Raw genomic sequence first — 19,958 nt, forward strand, 5'->3', positions numbered from 1 at the left:
TGAGAACATTATTAATCTCATCCTAAAAGCTTCAAATGTTATTTACTTTGGAACATAAAAATAGAGACAGTGTAATTTTTATATTGTAAGTGCAATTTTATACTGTTTGTAAACATTACCAGTTTATGCCAATTATTTAAAAAATACTCTGAATTCCAGCTACAATGTTTAGTCTATCAGTTTGTTAGATAATTGAGACCTGCAACAAAATGTCTATTCTCTTCACCCCTAACATGAATGTTCCTGTTCAGGGTTCTACCCATGCCCTCCTCAATTATAGTATATGCCAGGGTTTCCCAAACTGGTTCTCCAACTGTTTTTGGACTTCAACTCACATCATCCTTAGCTAGCAGGACCAGTGGTCAGGGATGATGGGAACTGTAGTCCAACAACAGCTGGGGAAAGTTTGGGAAACCTTGACTACCATCAGCTCTGGTCATTGTCCATGCTTACTGGGGTGACAGGAGTTGCAGTTCAGCAACATCTGGAGGACCAAAGGTTCCCCATACCTGTTTTAATGCAATGAAGCAGGGCTTTCCATACCCACACCCAATTTTCTTTTCCAATTGTTCATTAACATTATGCAGATACTGAGTATGTTCAATCCTCTTTGCATTTTTTAAAAAAATCTACTTCTACAAACTTTAGGGCTCCCTAGAGGATGTGAATACTCCCTCTTGTTTTGGCTCCAGTTCTACTGGCAATCACTATGTTCATTATTAGTTCAATATTAGATGGAGTGCAGCTGTAGTGTGGATTTAAAAAGTGCTCCAAGGTAATTTAAAAATGCATTGCCAATTTTAAAAGTACCCCAGTCAATGCAGATTGCAAGCACTATCTTACTTATTTATTTTGTGTGCGTTTATAATCCACACTTTCATAAAAATATATCAAGGCAGTATACAGCACAAAAGAATAAAATCAGCAAAAAGCATCCATAAAAATAACATTTAAAAAAATCAATAAATCATCAATAAATAGAGAAAAACCATATTGCAAATGCCTGCCTAAACAATACAGTTTTCAAAAGGCATCTGAAAGAAGCGAGAGATCTTAGAAGAAACATTCTCTACTGTAGAGCTTTTTAAACTGTGTGTCGCAACGCATTAGTGTGTCAGCTGCAGTGTGTAGGTATGTCACGGGAACACTCCCTACACTCCTGGAAAGGGGTTAGTTTAATCTCCAGTTTGCTAGTAAAACCGAATTCTGTGTCACAAAATGATGCATGTCTAAAAAGTGTGTCACCAATGTGAGAAGTTTGGAAAGTTCTGCTCTACTGGGTGAGAAAGAATGGATACCAGCTATGACAAAAATGCACTTCATATAAAACAAAGACATTATAAAGAAAAAAATGTTTTCTTTCTTTTGGATGATGTTCACATGTATTGCAGTTGTCTTTCTCATATGCACATGTTAGCAGATTTAGTTAACTAAACTTCATAGGTGGTATCCAACAAAGTAGTTCCATTAGCACAAAGGATTTTGCCTGCACACCAGAACTTCCCCTCCCTCTCCTCTCCTCATGCCTCATCTGTCTTGGGGCTTCTTCCAATCCTCTGGAGATTTGTGGAGGGTGTGGGGGTGCACAGGGAGAGGGAAGGGAGAGAAATCTACACTGTGCAAACATAAATCCTTGTGCCAATGGAACTTCTGTTAGCCCCCTATGATAAACTAAGGTTTGTAACTAGGTAATTGCTTTAGTTTTATAAGACTTTCCAGAGTTCAGTATTTGTAAGATACATAAACTGAATTCACACGTAACATGAAAACATGAGGGGTTTTTTAATGTCTGAACTTGAGTTGAAAACCACAGGCTCATGTTAAGTGTGGTCTGCTGAATTCAGAGGCTGCTGCAAACTAGTTAAGGACATTGCTGTGCCTCCAGAGGCTGCTGTGCTACAGGAAATGGAACTTGCTCCATGTCAAGATCTTGCAAAAGTGTGGACATGAAGGCGTTGCCATTGGATAAGTACTTAATGCCTAACTTTAAGGGAAGTAATAGTGCCACTGTATTCTGCTCTGGTCAGACCTCACCTGGAGTACTGCGTCCAGTTCTGGGCACCACAGTTCAAGAAGGACACTGGCAAACTGGAATGTGTCCAGAGGAGGGCAACCAAAATGGTCAAAGGCCTGGAGCTGTTCGACAGTGGAATTTGCTGCCAAAGAGTGTGGTGGAGTCTCCTTCTTTGGAGGTCTTTAAGCAGAGGCTTGACAACCATATGTCAGGAGTGCTCTGATGGTGTTTCCTGCTTGGCAGGGGGTTGGATTGATGGCCCTTGTGGTCTCTTCCAATTCTATGATTATATGATTCTATGATTCTAACTAAATTGAAAAGTGTCTAACCTTCGTTAATGAGGGGTCCAGAAGTAAGCTTCATGAGCTAAAAAGAGGAGATGGGCATAAGTATCTAGCAAGCCTCTCAGTCAGTGGAAATGTATTAGTAGTGGTTGGCAGGAGAAAGATTGGATGGTGGCTTTGGTGGTTTTGGATGGGCTTAGAATCTTAAGAGAGTTATGCCCCACTTTTACCAGCAAACCTCCACTGATAGGTACTAACATTGTTCACCACATTGGTGGGCTTTGGACTAAAAAGTGGTATATAAATAAACCATACCATACCATACCAGATATGTATGTGAATATGGTTCAATCTAGAATTATTTTAGCACTTAAACTCAAGAGTTTACACTGATTCCCAGAAGTGCATATGTCACAAGCAAGATGTGCAATAAATGCACATTTAGTTGAAGTCAATTAGATTAATGTGCATAGGCAACAGTATAGACTGCTCTATCATGTCAAATCAAGGTAATACTAAGAAGTCTCAGCAGCATAGCCCCAACGGAGGACTGAGTAGAAATGTCAGCAGCTGACATTATAATGGAAGGGAACATAGGTTAGTAGATGCTTAATATATCCTGACCAATATCAGTTGTTTGAAATGAGCATGGGGTGGGGGAAGAAAACAGACTGATTATAGGTCACCACCTCTTCTCATCTATGTAATCATTAAAGTTATTTTAAAATGTCAGTATCAAATTATGATTAAATAGGGCAGACATTTGTTGTTCTAGGTTTCCTTAGCTTGTAAATGAAAAATGCCTAAGTGTTCTACAAGGACACTTCTAGTGTTGATTTGAGTTTAGTATATTCCACAAGCAGAGAATTGTTTTGAATAGATTATTGTTGGCATGACAACAGAAACGAGAAGGAAAAGCGTGTGTCTTTATTCATAAGGATAGAATATTTTTCATGACATATATTGCCTGACCTGTTTTGTATTTCCTCTAATTAAACATTAACCTAAAACACCTGTAGATTAAATTCAAACTGTGAAGGCTTTGATTTTTGTTTTTTGTCTTGTTTTTTAAGCAATTGCTGCATCTCTCATTACGACCCCACTTTTTAGCTGTAGTAGTCTTGTGCAGATGGCCAGTCCAAATAAAAAAGAATGCTAGGAGAGCGCAAAATATGGTTTGACGCTCAACATCAAAAAAACGAAGATCATGGCCACTGGTCCCATCACCTCCTGGCAAATAGAGGGGGAAGAAACGGAGGCAGTGAGAGATTTTACTTTCTTGGGCTCCATGATCACTGCAGATGGTGACAGCAGCCACAAAATTAAAAGACGCCTGCTTCTTGGGAGAAAAGCAATGACAAACCTAGACAGCATCTTAAAAAGCAGAGACCTCACCTTGCCGACAAAGGTCCGTATAGTTAAAGCTATGGTTTTCCCAGTAGTGATGTATGGAAGTGAGAGCAGGACCATAAAGAAGGCAGATCGCCGAAGAATTGATGCTTTTGAATTATGGTGCTGGAGGAGATTCTTGAGAGTCCCATGGACTGCAAGAAGATCAAACCTCTCCATTCTTAAGGAAATCAGCCCTGAGTGCTCACTGGAAGGACAGATCGTGAAGCTGAGGCTCCAATACTTTGGCCACCTCATGAGAAGAGAAAACTCCCTGGAAAAGACCCTGATGCTGGGAAAGATGGAGGGCACAAGGAGAAGGGGACAACAGAGGACGAGATGGTTGGATAGTGTTCTCGAAGCTACCAGCATGAGTTTGACCAAACTGCAGTAGGCAGTGGAAGACAGGAGTGCCTGGCGTGCTCTGGTCCATGGGGTCACGAAGAGTCGGACACAACTCAATGACTAAAGAACAACATGCATTGCTTCACTTACTTCAAAATGTGGTAAGCCAGCCATGCTGCATTTGGGGGCCATCTGGCTTATTTGTCTGCCCCAAAGTCTTGCATTGATGGCACTACTAGCTGTAATCATACACACATTCACCTGGCAGTAACCCCCACTAAACTCAATGGGACTTAATTGCTGAGTAGAGAGATGCACAGGACTGAGCTGAAAGAGGTTCTCTGCCTTTTGAAACCTCAAAACCTCAAAAAACATTAATGTGTAATATTTCAGATGTTGCCTTTCCAAAATAAAGGTGTACAACAGGCAACTTACTTTTTTTTTAAGCACCCTAGAATTAATATCAGCATAATAGCTTAACACTCAGAATAGACAAAAATAAGACATTTAAAAACCTTAAGTAGCAGAGAACATCCTTCATCTGCCTCACCAAAGGCTATGTGAAAGACTAATGCTTTTAAGTGCCACCTGAAACGCATCAGAGAGGAATATATTTTGAAAGAGAGTTTTGTAATTTGAATTTGGTATGTAAACTAATCCAAACCATGATGTGCATAATTTATTCCAAGTACCAAAAGTGCATTTCTGACTGGAGTGGAGATTACTGCCAGCCTTGATGAAAGTTCATATATTATTGGCGTACTACAAAAATATGTATTCAGAAATCATCCAAATGAAGAAAATGCATTATTTATCAATGCTGGTTCATTCTTAATTTCCAGTCATCACTTCTTAACCCTCTTACTTTATGAAGTCTGATTTGAATTAAGCCAAGCAGCACAGTGACTCATTGTTCTAACAGGTAGACAGAGCCTCACAAATCTTTCACAGCAGGCTGTTGAATGGTCCATTGTTAATAATGAAGTGCTGGACAATTCATAGGATGCAACAGAGGCAGATAGATATATTTTCTTTGTAGCGACACTGCCACAGGTTAGGCATGGCTGTATGCTTATACCTCTTGTGCCACTTGTACTCTAGTCATTAACTGGCCTGTTTCATCGCTCGGAGCTCCTCAGAAACCCAATGAACTTCTCAGACTCCCTAAGGATTCATGTCAATGGCCCACTCCATCTTACTACTCCACAGTAAAACTAGGGCTTCAACAGAAGCATCTGTCATACTGCCTGCAAAGTCCTCCCGGAGTGCTCAGAAATCCTTCAACTTAACTGTTCTCCTTCCCCTGCAGGGTGTGCAAGTCACACCCAAACCAAACCTCATCAAGAAGTGATCTGTGCATGCCAACGGATCACACACCCACACACCCCAGAACCAATCTATCCTTCCCAATCCCCTGTGTTACAAAAACCAGATCTAGGGTATGACCTGCATTATGCATTGGATGTATGGTGTACTGAGAAAGCCCCACACAACCATGAAGTCCTGCACTGGACAGACAAAGCAGGATTGAATGGATACTGAAGACGTTCAGCACTTCTGTCCTACGATTATCCAATGCCACACCAGAGACCCCCTCTACTAGCTCAGTCATGGAAGTGGTTGGGCTGCAGGGGGGCCAGTGTACCAACAAGATCCTTTTTTGGTCTCTGCCATCCAGAGTCAAGTACAAAACCCGCAATTCCAGCTCCCTGATGAATTCACTATCCTGGCTGGAGACTTTGCTCATATATACATGTTTCCTCAGTAGAAATCCTCAAGATTTCTAAAAACATAACCAATGCTAAGCATCTTCAGTATTTATTTTTTTTAATGAAGTGGGCATAACAAATGGAATTACCTCATTTGTAGACTCATCCAAGCCCTCATCCAGGCTGGCATCTTCTGCTGCCGGCTGGTAATTAAAAAGAGAGAAGAGAAATGTTATGAAGACACTGTAAATCTGAGAAACCATTAAACTGCACATCAAATACATAAATTGTTCTTTTTTAAACAAAAAACCCCCCAGCTATCGTAACATTATTGCATATAACAGGATTTATTTCATTCAGTGGCTAAAAACAACACAGAATCAGTGAGTGATCATAGCAATATTACGGTATTTTATGTGTCGTGTTTTTATCTTGCCCTTCTTCAAAACGGTATCCTTGTGAGGTAGATTAGGATAAGAGCCAATAACTGGTTCATGGTTCATAAGAAGACCCTGCTGAATAAGACTGAATCAAAGGCCTGTCAGTGCCTAACATGGTGATGACGAAATAAATGATCTAAGGAAGGAACTGCAGCCCAAGATAAAAAAGAGGTAGTATTGGAGCACTTGGCTACTTTAAATGAATTCAGATCTCCAAGGCCTGATGAGTTGCACTGAAGGGTACTAAAGGAGCTTGCAGATGTAATCTCAGCGCATCTTTCTATAATCTTTGAGAATTCTTGGAGAACAAGTGAGGTCCCTGAGGACTGGAGGCAGACAAATGTTGTTTCCATCTTCAAAATGGGGGGGGGGGAGAGATCCAGGTAATTACTGACTGGTCAGCTGGATGTCTATTCCAAGAAAGGTCCTAGAACAGATAATTAAACAGTGGGTCTGTAAGCACTTAGAAAAACATGCTGTGATTACTAATACCCAGCATGGGTTTCTAAAAAGTAAGTCATGCCATACAAATCTTATTTCTTTTTTTGATAGCTTTACTAGCCTGCTGGATCAGGGGAATGCTGTGGACATATTGCATCTTGATTTCAGTAAGGCTTTTGACAAAGTGCCCCATGGTATTCTTGTGAAGAAGCTGGTAAAATGTGGACTAGACAAGATAACCATTAGGTGGATTTGTAACTGGTTGACTGACTGAACACAAAGAATACTCACTAATGTTTCCTAGTCAACCTGAGGAAAAGTGATAAGTGGGGTGCCACAGGGTTCTGTCCCAGGCCTGTTGTTGTTCAACTTCTTTATAAACAACTTGCATGAAGATATTAAGGGGATGCTCATCGAATCTGCATATGACACCAAACTGGTAGGGGTATCCAATGCCAGAGGAGACAGAATCAGGATTCAAGATGACCTTGCGTATTGAAGAACTAACAAAATGAATTTCAATAGGGGCAAATATCAGGTTCAACACTTAGGCAGGAAATACCAGCTGCCAAATATAAGATGGGAAACACCTGGCTTGCCAGTAGTGCATGAGAAAAGTATCTAGAGGTCTTAGTATCAACAGTGTGATTCAGCACCAAAAGAAAAGCTTTGTGATGGTAAGAGCTGTTTGACAGACCTCAGGACATCGTGGACTCTCCTTCCTTAGGGGATTTAAAGCAGAGGTTGGATAGTAATCTGTCATGTATGATCTAGTTGAGATTCCTGCATTGCAGGAGGTTGGACTAGATTCCCTCAGGGTCCCTTCCCACTCTACAATTCTATGATTCTATGAAAGTGCCATCAAGGGATGACCTGGTAACTGTGATCTATGATCTGGGTTCTCTAGACTGAATTAATGCAATGCACAGTTTGTGGGGCTTCCCCTGAATATGACTGGAGGCACAACTAGTGCAAAATGCAGCTGCCAGACTGGAGTCTGGCACAGCTAAAAGGACTTATATTACACCAGTTCTGAGAGAACTGCACTGGTAGCCTATTTGTTTTCAGGGACAAGTTAAGGTACTGACATACTGTATAAAGCCCTTAACAGCTTGGTTCGCAAAATACCTGAAAGATCACCTCATTCTTTATAAACGAGCCTGGAAATAAACATTGGCAAAGGAGACCTCATTGGAAATACCAGTGCCTTCAGAGGTCTATGGGATGGCACCACATAAGACAGGGTTGCCATATTTCAAAAAGTAAAAACCAGGACACCCCTAAAAATGCGATTTTTCGATTGACTTGCCTAAGATCCAGGACAAAGTGCTACCTTTTGGAAATTCCTCCTAGACATCAATTCCACCTTTGAAATTCCAGTAATGTCCCAGAAGATCCAGACATATGGGAGCCCTATGTCTTCTCAGTGGCTCCCAGACCCAAGAAGCTTTGGGCATAGTTTTTTATCCAGACTTTTAAAAATGTCTGATTACCGTTCATCCTTTTTTAATAGCTTTACTGGTTGCACTCTTGTTTCAGTGATTCATTATTTGTGTATTTTGTGTATTTTACTCTTGTACTGTTTTAATACAGTGTAACCCACACTAGGATCATTTGTGAAGGATGGGTAATGAATATATGGAATAATTAACAAATTAACTAAGGTTAGTGGAGTGTACACTTTTTGCAGGGGTTGGGATACGTGCACAATCTTTGCTTCCTGGATATGGTATGATATTACACCTACACCTGTTTTTTTTTTGTAAGCACAGTATAAGGTACTGAATAGAAGTTTGTTTTTATGTGCATGAGACTGTAATTTATGCATTTATTTAAGAAAATATTCCAATCAAGTCCAAGGAAGATAAGAGATAAAAATAAAAATAAAGAGAAAGCAGCATGAGTGAAAAGATACACAGGGTATTTCCAAATGGGTATTTATTGTGGGGTGGGCATTCTGTGTGCATGCACGTTTTTTGCAGCATCCATCCACAAAACACTGTTGTCAAAATGCCAGCCCATGTTTTCACCCACATGTAATTCAGACCTACCCTTTCCAGTGAAAATCAAACAAATAAATAAATAAACCAAACTGTTTACCAATGATCAATTTGTGATATCTCAACAACCTGTTTACAGTGCTAAACCCCTGTATGGAAACATCCAAAGGTCTTAAAACATGTTTACTGTGAAGTCTCATCCCTTTTGGTGGGAATCGCTTCCTAAGTAAGCATGTTTATGTCTGAATAATTACTGGGGGGGGGGTATGCAAAAGTATGGGTGAATAATCGAGAACAGACTTGTTCAATTAACATTACAAGATTATGAATAATCTTGTTGACTTGAAATCAAGACAGACTGTATTTTGTAAAGCTGGAAAACAACAAAATCTTTCTCTGAGGGAGAACATAAAACACAACCACTTTTGAACATAGCTCATACCATTTGGGCTAGGGTTTTAAAAGGACAAACCTCCCAAATGCCACATCTGTTGCTTAGGTATAGCTCATTAGAAGGTATTATATCATATGAATAATGGTAGAAGCTGAATTCTGATGTTAAAATTAATACCCCACACAACAATACTATACCCCCAAAGTTCTATATTTGTGGAAATTCTTGACCCAACAATTGAATCCAATATCTCACTAGGGATATAGGACTAGGGATGCTACATTTGATTAATGAATTAGATTAACAGATTAAACCTTTTTTGAGTGGCTTTAAATCTAGTATTTTAATGTTAGTACTGAAAAAAATTGTAAACAGCCAATGCCATCATCTTAGAAGAATATTATCCCTTTTCTTTCACATGACAGGGTATCTCTTCTAACATGGTGTCTGTCTCCTATGATGCATACATACATCATCATGCAGTGCCAGCAGGTGTCATATACCATTTTATGAGAGGTGTAACTACATTAATGTTTTTGAGTCAGAGATGGTGATTTTAAATAAATAAGATGAAGCAGAATGAAAGATGGCACCCACCAACATTGTGTGGTGGTGTTCACTGTCCCAGCCAAAGAACCTTAAAGTCCACAGACACCCATAAACCAGTTCCTTTGAAACCCTATAAAATAAAAGCTAAATGGCACTGCTTTGTGTATCTGATATTCACAAGATACTGAAGGCTTGTTAACATTATTTTAAAAATGTTTTTTCCCCTGCCCAATTATTGTTTGCTTTATTTTCATACATGTTTTAATGCTATGGTGACAAGGCTACTTCAACCATTCAATGTATGAATGAGTGAAGCAGAAAAAAAATGTGAAATACTCAGGCTGCCATCCTGTATTCTCTACAGTGTTACCATCACATTCCACTGAACTGCTGTAGAGTAGGAATATTGTGGTCTTGAGATCACTTGCTCAGTCAGAATCTCACTAGAGTTGTGCTGTGCACAATTGCTTTATACATCAAACAGTGACATCTACAAGCTCAAGGTTAGTTGGTAAAGTCCTCTATGGCTGCTACCAAAATAAGAGGGATGAGAAATTTATATTCATCCACCTCTCTTTCAGAACATTTTAGCTAGTATATCTGCCTGCAGAACCATAGTAAAGATGCTGTAGCATAGCCAACTTGTTACCCATGATAACAAGCACCTATTGTAAGTTCAGGTATCAGATGCAGCCCCATTATTATTAATTTGTTGCACTGTTAGGTGTTAATACTCATCCCATTTAAAAAGCATTCTGTGATAAGGAACTTTCAGGTCATCAAAGTAGCTTTGTGTGATGCTGATAGCTCAGAGAAACAGGTAATTTCATATAAACTACTGAACAGTCATGAGGACATGCAACTGAATGTATTGCATTTTGACAGAGAGGCACCAATGAAGTGCAGTCTCCCAAACAAGCGGCATAAAAAGAGAACCAATCACTAGTTTCTTCCTTTGTGTGTGGAGGGTGACAGAAGACAACACACACACACACTCGTTGAAGAAGGAAATTAAACTATCAAGTCTGGATATTTCCTCTTCAGTGTTATTTACTCTTAAGGAAGAGGGTTGATCACAACTCTTTGTAATTCTGAGGGCACATATGCATGGCAACTGTCCATGCACCTGTTAGTGGTGCTACGCAACAAAAGGAAAAGATGCAAACTGTCCCCGACTCCCAGTACAAGCAACTTTACACCAAACAGTTGCCCCAAGGGCCAGAAACCTTGCTATCCTATGAGTTGTTCAGTCCTAACTAAGGCAAGGGCCATCTCTTTGTGGTCGCAGGGAAAGGCAAGCCCCTACACAAAAAGGCAGCTTAGAGGAACAATATGCAGCTGTCTCTGGTGCTGGATGAACACAAGGCACCAACTTTGGGCTGGTCCCGCCTTCTCCGAGGACTAATGCAGAAATCCTGCGAAGCTGAAGCTGCCTGCCTGCACTGCAGAGGCCAGAAGCTCGCAAGCAGCGCGTGCCAGTTCCTGAAATCTGAGCCGCTTCTCGCATGTGCCTGCGAACCACTAGTCACAAGGCTCCCTTCCTTCCTCCCCTTCCCATTCTCGCCGTGTATCAACAAGTGGCTCTGCATACGTCACGCAGAGAGTGGGGGGAAGAGACACATCTTTAAAGTCCAACTGACCAGACAGGTGTTCACTCTTTCCCTTTGGGCTCAGAGAAGTATCCCCCCCCCCACACACACACACACTACACACACAAATAAGTTCCCTCAAAGAGAGAAACCAGCTTCCTAAGCGTCCCTCCTGCATGCAAGGCGCTCGGTTGCCTTAGGCTGCTCACCTCCGTTTCCATAGGCTCCACTTCCACTTCTATCTTTTTCCATAGCTCCAGTAAATGGGCAATTGGCATCTCTGAGGAGTTTTCTCTTGTCTGCAAGGGAGCAAGGGAGAGCGCGCGCTGGAGGAGCTTTGACGAGGGGGAAGCAGAAGCAAAGGCGGGAAGGAAGATGGCCCGCTCCCGAAGAAGAGAGGAGTCCCGGGGGAAGGCGCCTCTCCACTTGAGGGCGCCTGGCGGCGGGGCGGGAGCGGGAGCGGGAGCGCGGGCTCTCGAAGCAATGGCTTCTGGAACAGCCACTAAGCTGCCCGGGGAGAGTCTGTGAGGAGCTGCCGCTGCTTCTGCTTCACAGCGCTCGTCTGAAAGAGAAGCGGGGAGGTGGGGGGGGGCGGTAATTACAGCCCTGCGCTGCAAATTTACTTTGTTGGCAGGAGACCAGCTTCCTTAGTAGCATTTCAACTCCACTACGTTTTACCTCAGTCTCTCTCTCCTCCCTCAACCCACCGTTACGTGTGTGTTTTCCCTCCCAATTCGTTCTCACACAAAAAAAGCGGGTGAAAGTTGAGCCTGAGGAGACGGCCGCGCGAGGCGGAGGCTGCTATAGCAACTGCTGCTGCATCCGCCGCACCGGGCTGCAGGGAGGCGTCGCGCGGGGCCTCTGCTTCCCGCCCCGAGGAAGGCGGAAGGGCCAAGCCGGGAGCCCCTGCCCTGCCTGCCGCAGGGCTGACGGGAGAAGGAAGAAGGGGGCGAGAGGGGCGGACGGGGGAAGAGAGGGAAGGGGAGCTCGCTTGAAATGTGTCAGGACGCAGGAGGCAGACAAAAGCCTCCATGCATTTGCAGGAGAGCTAGCTAAAAAGGAGTGGGGAGGGAGAAGCAGCCCAAACACGAAACAGTCTGTCGACTCCAGACTAAACAGTGATTCCCTCAGCTTCTGTCCTTTTGCAGAGGTGGGAGAGAGCCGTGTGGTGTGCTATATTTCCCTGTTCTGGCAATACCCACAGGCAAGCCCTGCATCCTTGGAGACTGAGATCAGCAAACAGCTACATCGGATGGTCTGCTTATTTCTCATCTCCCCCATCTTATTTGCCATATTCTGTATTATTATATTGATGATGGTGATGATGATGAGGATGATAACAATAATTTTATTATTTGTACCCCACCCATATGCCTGGGTTGCCTCAGCCACTCTGGGAGTCTATGCACTCCTCTCAAGGCCATTCCAATATATATATATATATATATATATATATATATATATAACGGTATATACACCTCTAGTTTCCTTTCAATTATACTCACGCTAGTGATGCTACAGTGCCAACAGTATCCAATCCCCATGCATCAGTGGGGACCATCACTGCATGGAGAGAAACGGATTTTGTGCTCCACTTTAACAAGAAATGGGGTGAAAAATGCAGTCCAGCACTAGAGAGAAGGAGCACGCAAACCTTCAATAATGGAACAGAAATCTGACCTGCTGCCAGGTCCAGATGATTTAAAGGACACCCAAACTGTCTGAGCCAGCAATATTACAGGGGGATATATTCTACACCATTTGTAGTATAGACCAAAATGTGGTATATATCATCATTTATGCAAGATTGCATGAAGTTGCCGTAAATATCAATTCCAGTGTCACTAGAGTTCAATCAAAGGGTCTGCCAAATGTTATCAGCTGTGTCTTTGTAGATCATTGTTGCTAAAAGAACCTGAACAACACATTTTTAAATGATCGAACCTTGTTGGCCTATCTCTTTGCAATAGAATTAACGCAGACATCTGCTGTGCAGTTGTGAACATCTCCCATGCTTTTTAACGAAGCTGAAAAAGGTTTCTAACATCTAAATAACTTAGAAGGTGAAATGGGGTGGGGGGGTGGGGGGAGAGAGAACCACCAAGTTTGCTGAGCTCATGATAAAATCCTTAGTGCTTCATAAACACTTGGTATGCACTGCAGCAGTACCTCCAATCAAGTTGTTAAAAGATGAGGATAAAACAACTGCAAGGCAATTACCAATTCTTCACTTATTCTTCAGTAATAACAGTTCTAGGACAAATTAACAATCATTTCCCAAGGGCACTGAGACACCAATTGTTTTCTTTAGCAAATATTTTGTTGCTTCTCTATGCCTAATGAAAAATGTCTCGTTTTCTTCCACTTAAATCCTGCCTTTCTTCCATCATGGGACCCTAGAGCCTACCTGCAATTCCTTTATGGTCTCCCATAAAACCTGATTAACTTCAGCTAGGTGGTGACTTCACTTGCCTTTCAGATCTTACACTGGGATCAGTTTTATACAGATAAAATATAGAAGTTAATCTATTCTTGGTAGCTGGCTCAGAGTACAGTGGAAATTGTTTCTGGATGTTGAAAGGGCAGTTTCAGATATCTGTTTAGCCACAAAGTTCGGTATACTTGGATGCCAGAATTTGTGCAGACATGTAAAACATGGGCGTGACGCGATTGGTCAGTTTGCGGAAGCCACACCTACCACTGTCAGGTTGCCAGTTGTTTCGCTAGAATGCACCACAAAATCACCCCAGTGACTTCAGCGAGCATTTCAATTTCAAATATTCTGATTATTTCTACTTTTAGTTTAGTAACTTTATTTATTTACTTGATTTTTTAAAAAATAATTTTTATTCACCGGCCAATCAAATCAAATCAAATCAAATCACATCACATAAATTCCGAATTACAAAGCCGAATTTTAAATTTTGTTGAGGGGACCCATATTTCAAGATCCGAAGGGGGATTCTGATCATCTTCTTGCTACTGTGTTAATGTCCAAATCAGTCCAAACAAACTTCATAATTCTATCCAGTCTTCTCTTGCTGTTTCCACATCACCACTTGTTCATATATTTTCTCTTTTTTCTTTATGATCTCTTCTGATAGTCTCCTTAAGCCGATAAACACCAATAATAATCCTGTGTGAATTTTTCCGTTCTTCCAATCCTCAAATTGAGATGGTTTCCATATATCATCGCCTTCATAGATAACAGCGCTCTTTCCATCATTAATTACAGAACTGTCGTTCTTAAGTCCCACTGAGGAGTTTCACCCACAATATAAAAACAGCTCTATTTCTCTATTTCTCTTCTCAGACTTAAGTCCTCCGACAGAACTTCCCAATATGGCGACGGCACTTTTAACTGCATCATTCCAAAGCCCTTATACATTCCACGCTCTTCTCAAAACATGCTTTGGTTCGAAAGTTTATCTCCACACAGCCTTAAATCCACAGCTTAAGTCCTTAAAACGACATTTCTGACTTGTGGGGGGGGGGGGTTCTTGTTTAATCACATATAAGAAAGAAAGTAAGGTTTTTCCCCCCTCCCCCATCAGTCCCTTTGCCATACCGAGTCTTGGCGTATCTTCTCGTGATTTATACTTGCTCCTTCGACTCTTCTTGTTTTATCAGAGATCTCTTCTGTTAGCAGTCTTTACTCCCCCTTCTTCCTTGACATATGTGCATTCGCTTCATCCAAATTGTTTCTTTTGAAGTTCTTGCAGCTAGTGGCGCGGATCAGAGACAGCGTCCAGGAGCGCCGAAATCCCACAGGAGGGCATTGTGCCTAGTGCCCCCATCCCCACAAATTCGGGGGTGGTATAGGGCACAGCAGGCAAGGGCAGTCCCATCCCACAATCCTGGGGGGGGGGTAGGGAGGCTATTTACTCCTATCACAGCCTCCAAATTACCTCCTGTGGGTCGGAGAGATGTTATTGTCAGCCATCTTCTGATGCGCCCCCTAGTGGCCCCCCTATTTATTTACTTGATTTAGGGGGAACAGCTGCACCCCTAGCCTCTCTCCCTATGTTGGTGTTACAAATCAGCATTCTGCTTGCCCTGAAAGCTAGAACTTTAAAAGTTCTCATGACTTCAGAAGCAGCTTATTTTAAGCACAAATGATTGATGTCTTCTCCGTTCTGTTCTTTTCTGCGTTTCCCCTTGAGACAGCAATGTACAGTTTAGCCAGGGCTTTGCTTATGTCATGATGATATTACTTACTGGCTGCTGACAATTGCAGAGGATGGAGGGAAGGATTAAGTGCATCCCTGCTTTGCTGTGTCACTGTGACTCTTAAGTTAGTGAATAGCTAATTAAATATGCATTTCCCTATTGACCCTTCTATCCAAGGAACCATAACATAATGTGCCTACTTTCTGAGGGAAGCATTTGCAGCCTAAATAACAACAACAACAACAACAATAAATACTATAAGTTCCTCATTTTACAGATAAATTATTTTCAAGAGTTTCCCTAACACGTTGTTTGATATTTGCTCAATTATCATCTTGTATTCTGTTTCCCATTTATTTTTGTTGGTTGTTTGGGCATCCACCTGCTGAGCCTTCTGCTATGGTGAGTATCTGATGGCTTTCCAACAACATGATGCTTATCAATTGTTAAATATGCATATAGTACTTTCAGTGCTTGGTAATCCACTTCGTGACAGGTCTGTGAGATTAAGCCCCACTCATAAGGCCCAATACTGAAATTATTGCTGATAACTTAGCATAAGATCAAGCTCAAATTGTAAGTTGAGATATGCCTCTTTTGGACTTCTACAATGGTAAACTCAATGAATGTAAATAAATAAATAAATAAATAAATAAATAAATAAATAAATAAGGCTATGGTGGCAATCCTGCAGGTGTGTGTTGTGTGCCACCCCTAGCCCCCCAACCTTGCAGCCGCCACCCCCCATCCCATTCTTGTCACAATGAGCACAATGTTGCCACTGGCAGGAGGACACCATTTCCTCTGTCCTTTTCATAAGGCACTGCTATTTAAAAGTTACTGTATATGCAAAATTGCATTTGGCTTTCCATATTGTGTATGTACAGCATCTATGCTGCTGTGTTCCACCCACCCTCCCTCAAAGGGCATGGCATAGCCAGGTCATTTGGAAAGTGGTTTGGATGGTTTGGATGTATCAAATAGGCTCTTGAACTGCCCATTAGCCATCTCTGATTTATGTATTATTGTGTAATGAAAAATTAAAAAGGCTGGCTAAAAGTGTTTTAGTGCTAATTTAAGGATCTGCCAAAATGAAAACAGCAAACAAACATGGTGCTAAAATGTTACCAACTGGAAAAGCAGTGTGTTTTGGTAAATCAGTTTTTAAAAAGCATTTACAAACACAATAAAAAACGCTAAAAATAGTTTTAAAAACAATACAAAATGGTGGCAATTTTTTTTCACCCAGCTGGAAACAAAAGTGTCTTCAGTTGTTTTCAGAAAGTACAGATAGTGGGCACCTGTTTATATCGATAGGAATGCTCTTCCATAGAACAGAGTGAGCCACATTGAAAGCCCTGCTCTCAGTTATTGTGGCATGGGCTTCTGAAATCTGTGGGAGTTGAAGGAGATATGCTCTTCTGCAGAATATAGTGACCTATGGCATGTGTGTTTTGACACTGAGAAGGGTTTATACTACCAGTTGGTTTGATTTTCTGCAGTCTGAAAAAACATGGGAACCACAGTGAAAGCACAAGGGGAATGGTGATCTGGTGATAATGTTATGTAGATGCCCCATAAAAAGTGAGTGAACAAAGCACAGCTATTCCAGAATATGTGGAAGCATAACTGGAACAGATTTGATATGTTTCACTCCAACAAAATTCTAGAATAGATTGTGGCATCTAAAATGTAGCACAGCTGTGGAGTAACCAGGGCTGTACTGTGTCCACCTCTAATGTAGCTCCAGAAAATGTCTTGCAGAAAGCCACACATTCTGTACCTGCTCTGGAAAGCTTCCCCACCATCACCTGGAAGCTGCAATTCTACCCCAACCTGGAGATGAGTTATGCACCATCATTAGGGTTAACCAAAGAACATAATTTGATCTCATAACCTAATTGCAATTGCTATTTGACACCTATTTTGATGCTTTGAGAAAGCATTATGCTTAGTTTGCTTACTTGCTTGTAACAAACACATTGCAAACACATTAAGTGTCCTTTTGCATGTTAATTGCATTTGCAGAGTGTCCACCAGAAGTGGCCCTGCAGATTGCTGCAGATATTGCCTGCTGTGTTATGTACCGTCCCATTGATTTCCCATAACATGTTTTAGTATGGAATGCTGTGTAACTATATGGCCTTTCTGCTTAATTAAGTATTCATAAATAATGGTTTCCTCCATGTCTTTTCATTGTTAGCAGCATCCAATATGTGTCATCAGTAGCATATTTGTTATCTATGTGCTGATGCCTCATGTGTTTCTGTAAACTTGTATCTGTAACATATTCAATTGTGCATATGGACTAGGGAGTGGCATTTTAAAGGTCTTTGGTAAATAAAATGAATAGTCCAGATGTCCCTCTTGAAAATTGTTCTATTCAGTAAAATGCCTGGTCTTTTGCTCCAGTCTTGGAAAGTCATAGCCAAACCCTGACATCATTCTAAGGAAATGGACTCCAGAATAAATTCCCCCTAGAATTGATTTCCCCCAGAATAAATCTCATAGAATTGCCAACTCTTAAGCTCTAAGGCAGGTCCAAGTCTTGCCAGGCTCAGAGTTGGTTCCAAGGGCAGAACCCACTGCAAAAGGCATCTGTTCATACTTGGCATGTCCTTATTAGTCCTCTATCATCAAGCAACACTAACTGTCTGCATGTATCACATCATCACAGATCATACCATTGTCCAGACTGTAGGATATTTATTAAATGTGTAGGTTGCTGATTTGTATAGTTCTCTATTTATTGAAAGAAATTAAAAAAGCAAAACCATTGCAAAAAATCCATGAAATAAACAACCAAATGGGAATTAAAGCCTTCATTTCCACAGCTTAGAATTTCAACTGAAGTTCAGCCAAATGCCCTCTGAAATAAAACAGCCTTCACCAGCTTCCTAAATGCCAGCAAGGAAGAGGCACAGCCAAATAATAAAATCAGCCCCAGGGATAGACAAGAGCAGAGACCCTAAAGGGTAGAGAGGCATAGAGATGTGGGGGCAGGACATGTGGGCATACATAAACAGGTTGACAAACAAGCCCAGGCAGGTCAAGAGACTTGTTTGTTGCTTTATCAACCCTCCCATGCCTCTCTGATTGCAAGCAAGGTCAATCTGGTGAGGAGTGTGCATGGCAGCATGGTGCTTGGGGCAACTAGGCAACCAGGCTAAGCTAGGAGGGGGCACTGCATTGCTGAGAGCCTTATGGACTTCCCCAGTTCTGCAGTTGGCACAGTTGTTGGGGGGGGGCAGCTGGGCTAGCCCAACTAGATTAAGCTGGGAGGATGTCAGGGAGCCTTGCTGGACAGACAGCTTTAAATGTGCCTATCAAATAGTCAGATTCCACCCACTCCAGGCACATTGTGCATCTACAGTTCAAATAATTTAAAATGAAGGTAAATATTTTAAAATGAATAGCTTTCTTGTCTAGCAACTGGCTAAAAATAAAAGGCTGAAGTAGGTAAAAACTAGTCAGTTGGGAACCCTAAACAAACAAACAAACAAACAAACAACAACAACAATAATAATATATTTATATCCCACCCTCCCCAGCCAAAGCCGGGCTCAGAGCAGCTAACAACAGAAAAAATAACACAATTTACACAATGTACTGAAAGGTGCCAGCAGGCTTAAACTAGGGAATGTGGCAGGAGGGTGCATTGCTCTCTGCATCACTATTGACAGCTTGGAGAAGGATAAACAAGCAGACCTGAGCTTTGATGCACCACTATTCCCCACCAGTAATGGAGAGAAGGAAAGTCAACCCAGAAGGAGTTGGGTAATTTCAGAAGCCAGTAGAGGTCCTGCTAACCTTATTATGTCTTTTCCTGAGCAAGAAAGTTCTAACAGATGCTCACCTCACCCTTGTCTGTTCCCTCCAGTACTTAAACACCAGCACCCCAAATTAGATCACATCATCTGCTTCTGGCCCTTTGTATCTTTCCCTGCCTGCTCCAGAACCTGGTCACTAGCCTGTTTGGACCATGCTATTTGACCCTACTAACCTCTGGCACTTAGGCTGTGTACACATTACCATTGCTGTGGCTCAAGCAGGCTCCCACCACTCTTGTTTGCAGCCAAATACCCATGACGTTCACCACAATCCATCTGTATCCTGTAGCTTCTTGGAAAATACTCCTGTTTGATGTGCTTTCCCTCAATCCAGCTACCATCCAATTAGAAAAAAGTGGCCAGTGTGTACATTTCAGGCAGCCATTGTACATATGCAAATAACAGCTTCAGTAAATTGGAGTTTGGTGTGGGGAAATAAATCAGGTAATGCACATCCATAAATTTGGTTTGTATGCTAATATCTTAATCTATAGCCCACTTATAAAACAGTCACTCTCATACCCAATAGCTATAAAATATATTTCCCCCCCCCCCTCAGATTAAATGAAATGTGATATTCAGATGCATCAAATCCTGTTATATAACAGTAATGTTGATCACAGCTATTTTCACACAAAAGCATCCAAAACATAAATGCACCCAGGAACAGAATGTCCTGATTTTCATTTTTTAAACTATCAGAATTATGCTGTCCTGGAAGTCCAAGAAAACAGATGAAACATTGGACTTAAATATGAAAAAACTACAGAGAAACAGGTAAAATTGTCCCCATTGTAAAACTAA

The 19,958-nt window shown here is 41.5% G+C and overlaps 1 protein-coding gene across 1 annotated transcript in view; it reads right to left on the reverse strand.

Moving 5' to 3' along the window:
• The window catches only part of RPS6KA2 (ribosomal protein S6 kinase A2), a 179,527-nt gene extending 167,462 nt beyond the window's left edge, over positions 1-12,065 (reverse strand). The window contains exons 1-2 of the mRNA XM_081855173.1: positions 11,364-12,065; positions 5,891-5,944 (exon numbers count right to left, since the gene is read on the reverse strand). Of these exons, the coding sequence (XP_081711299.1) occupies positions 5,891-5,944; positions 11,364-11,432 (123 nt within the window). The 5' untranslated portion in view covers positions 11,433-12,065. The remainder of the gene's footprint in view (positions 1-5,890; positions 5,945-11,363) is intronic.
• Positions 12,066-19,958: the final 7,893 nt, after the last annotated feature.

Source organism: Podarcis erhardii, assembly GCF_964252035.2.
Source record: "Podarcis erhardii genome assembly, chromosome: 3".
In the NCBI taxonomy this organism is placed as follows: domain Eukaryota; kingdom Metazoa; phylum Chordata; class Lepidosauria; order Squamata; family Lacertidae; genus Podarcis; species Podarcis erhardii.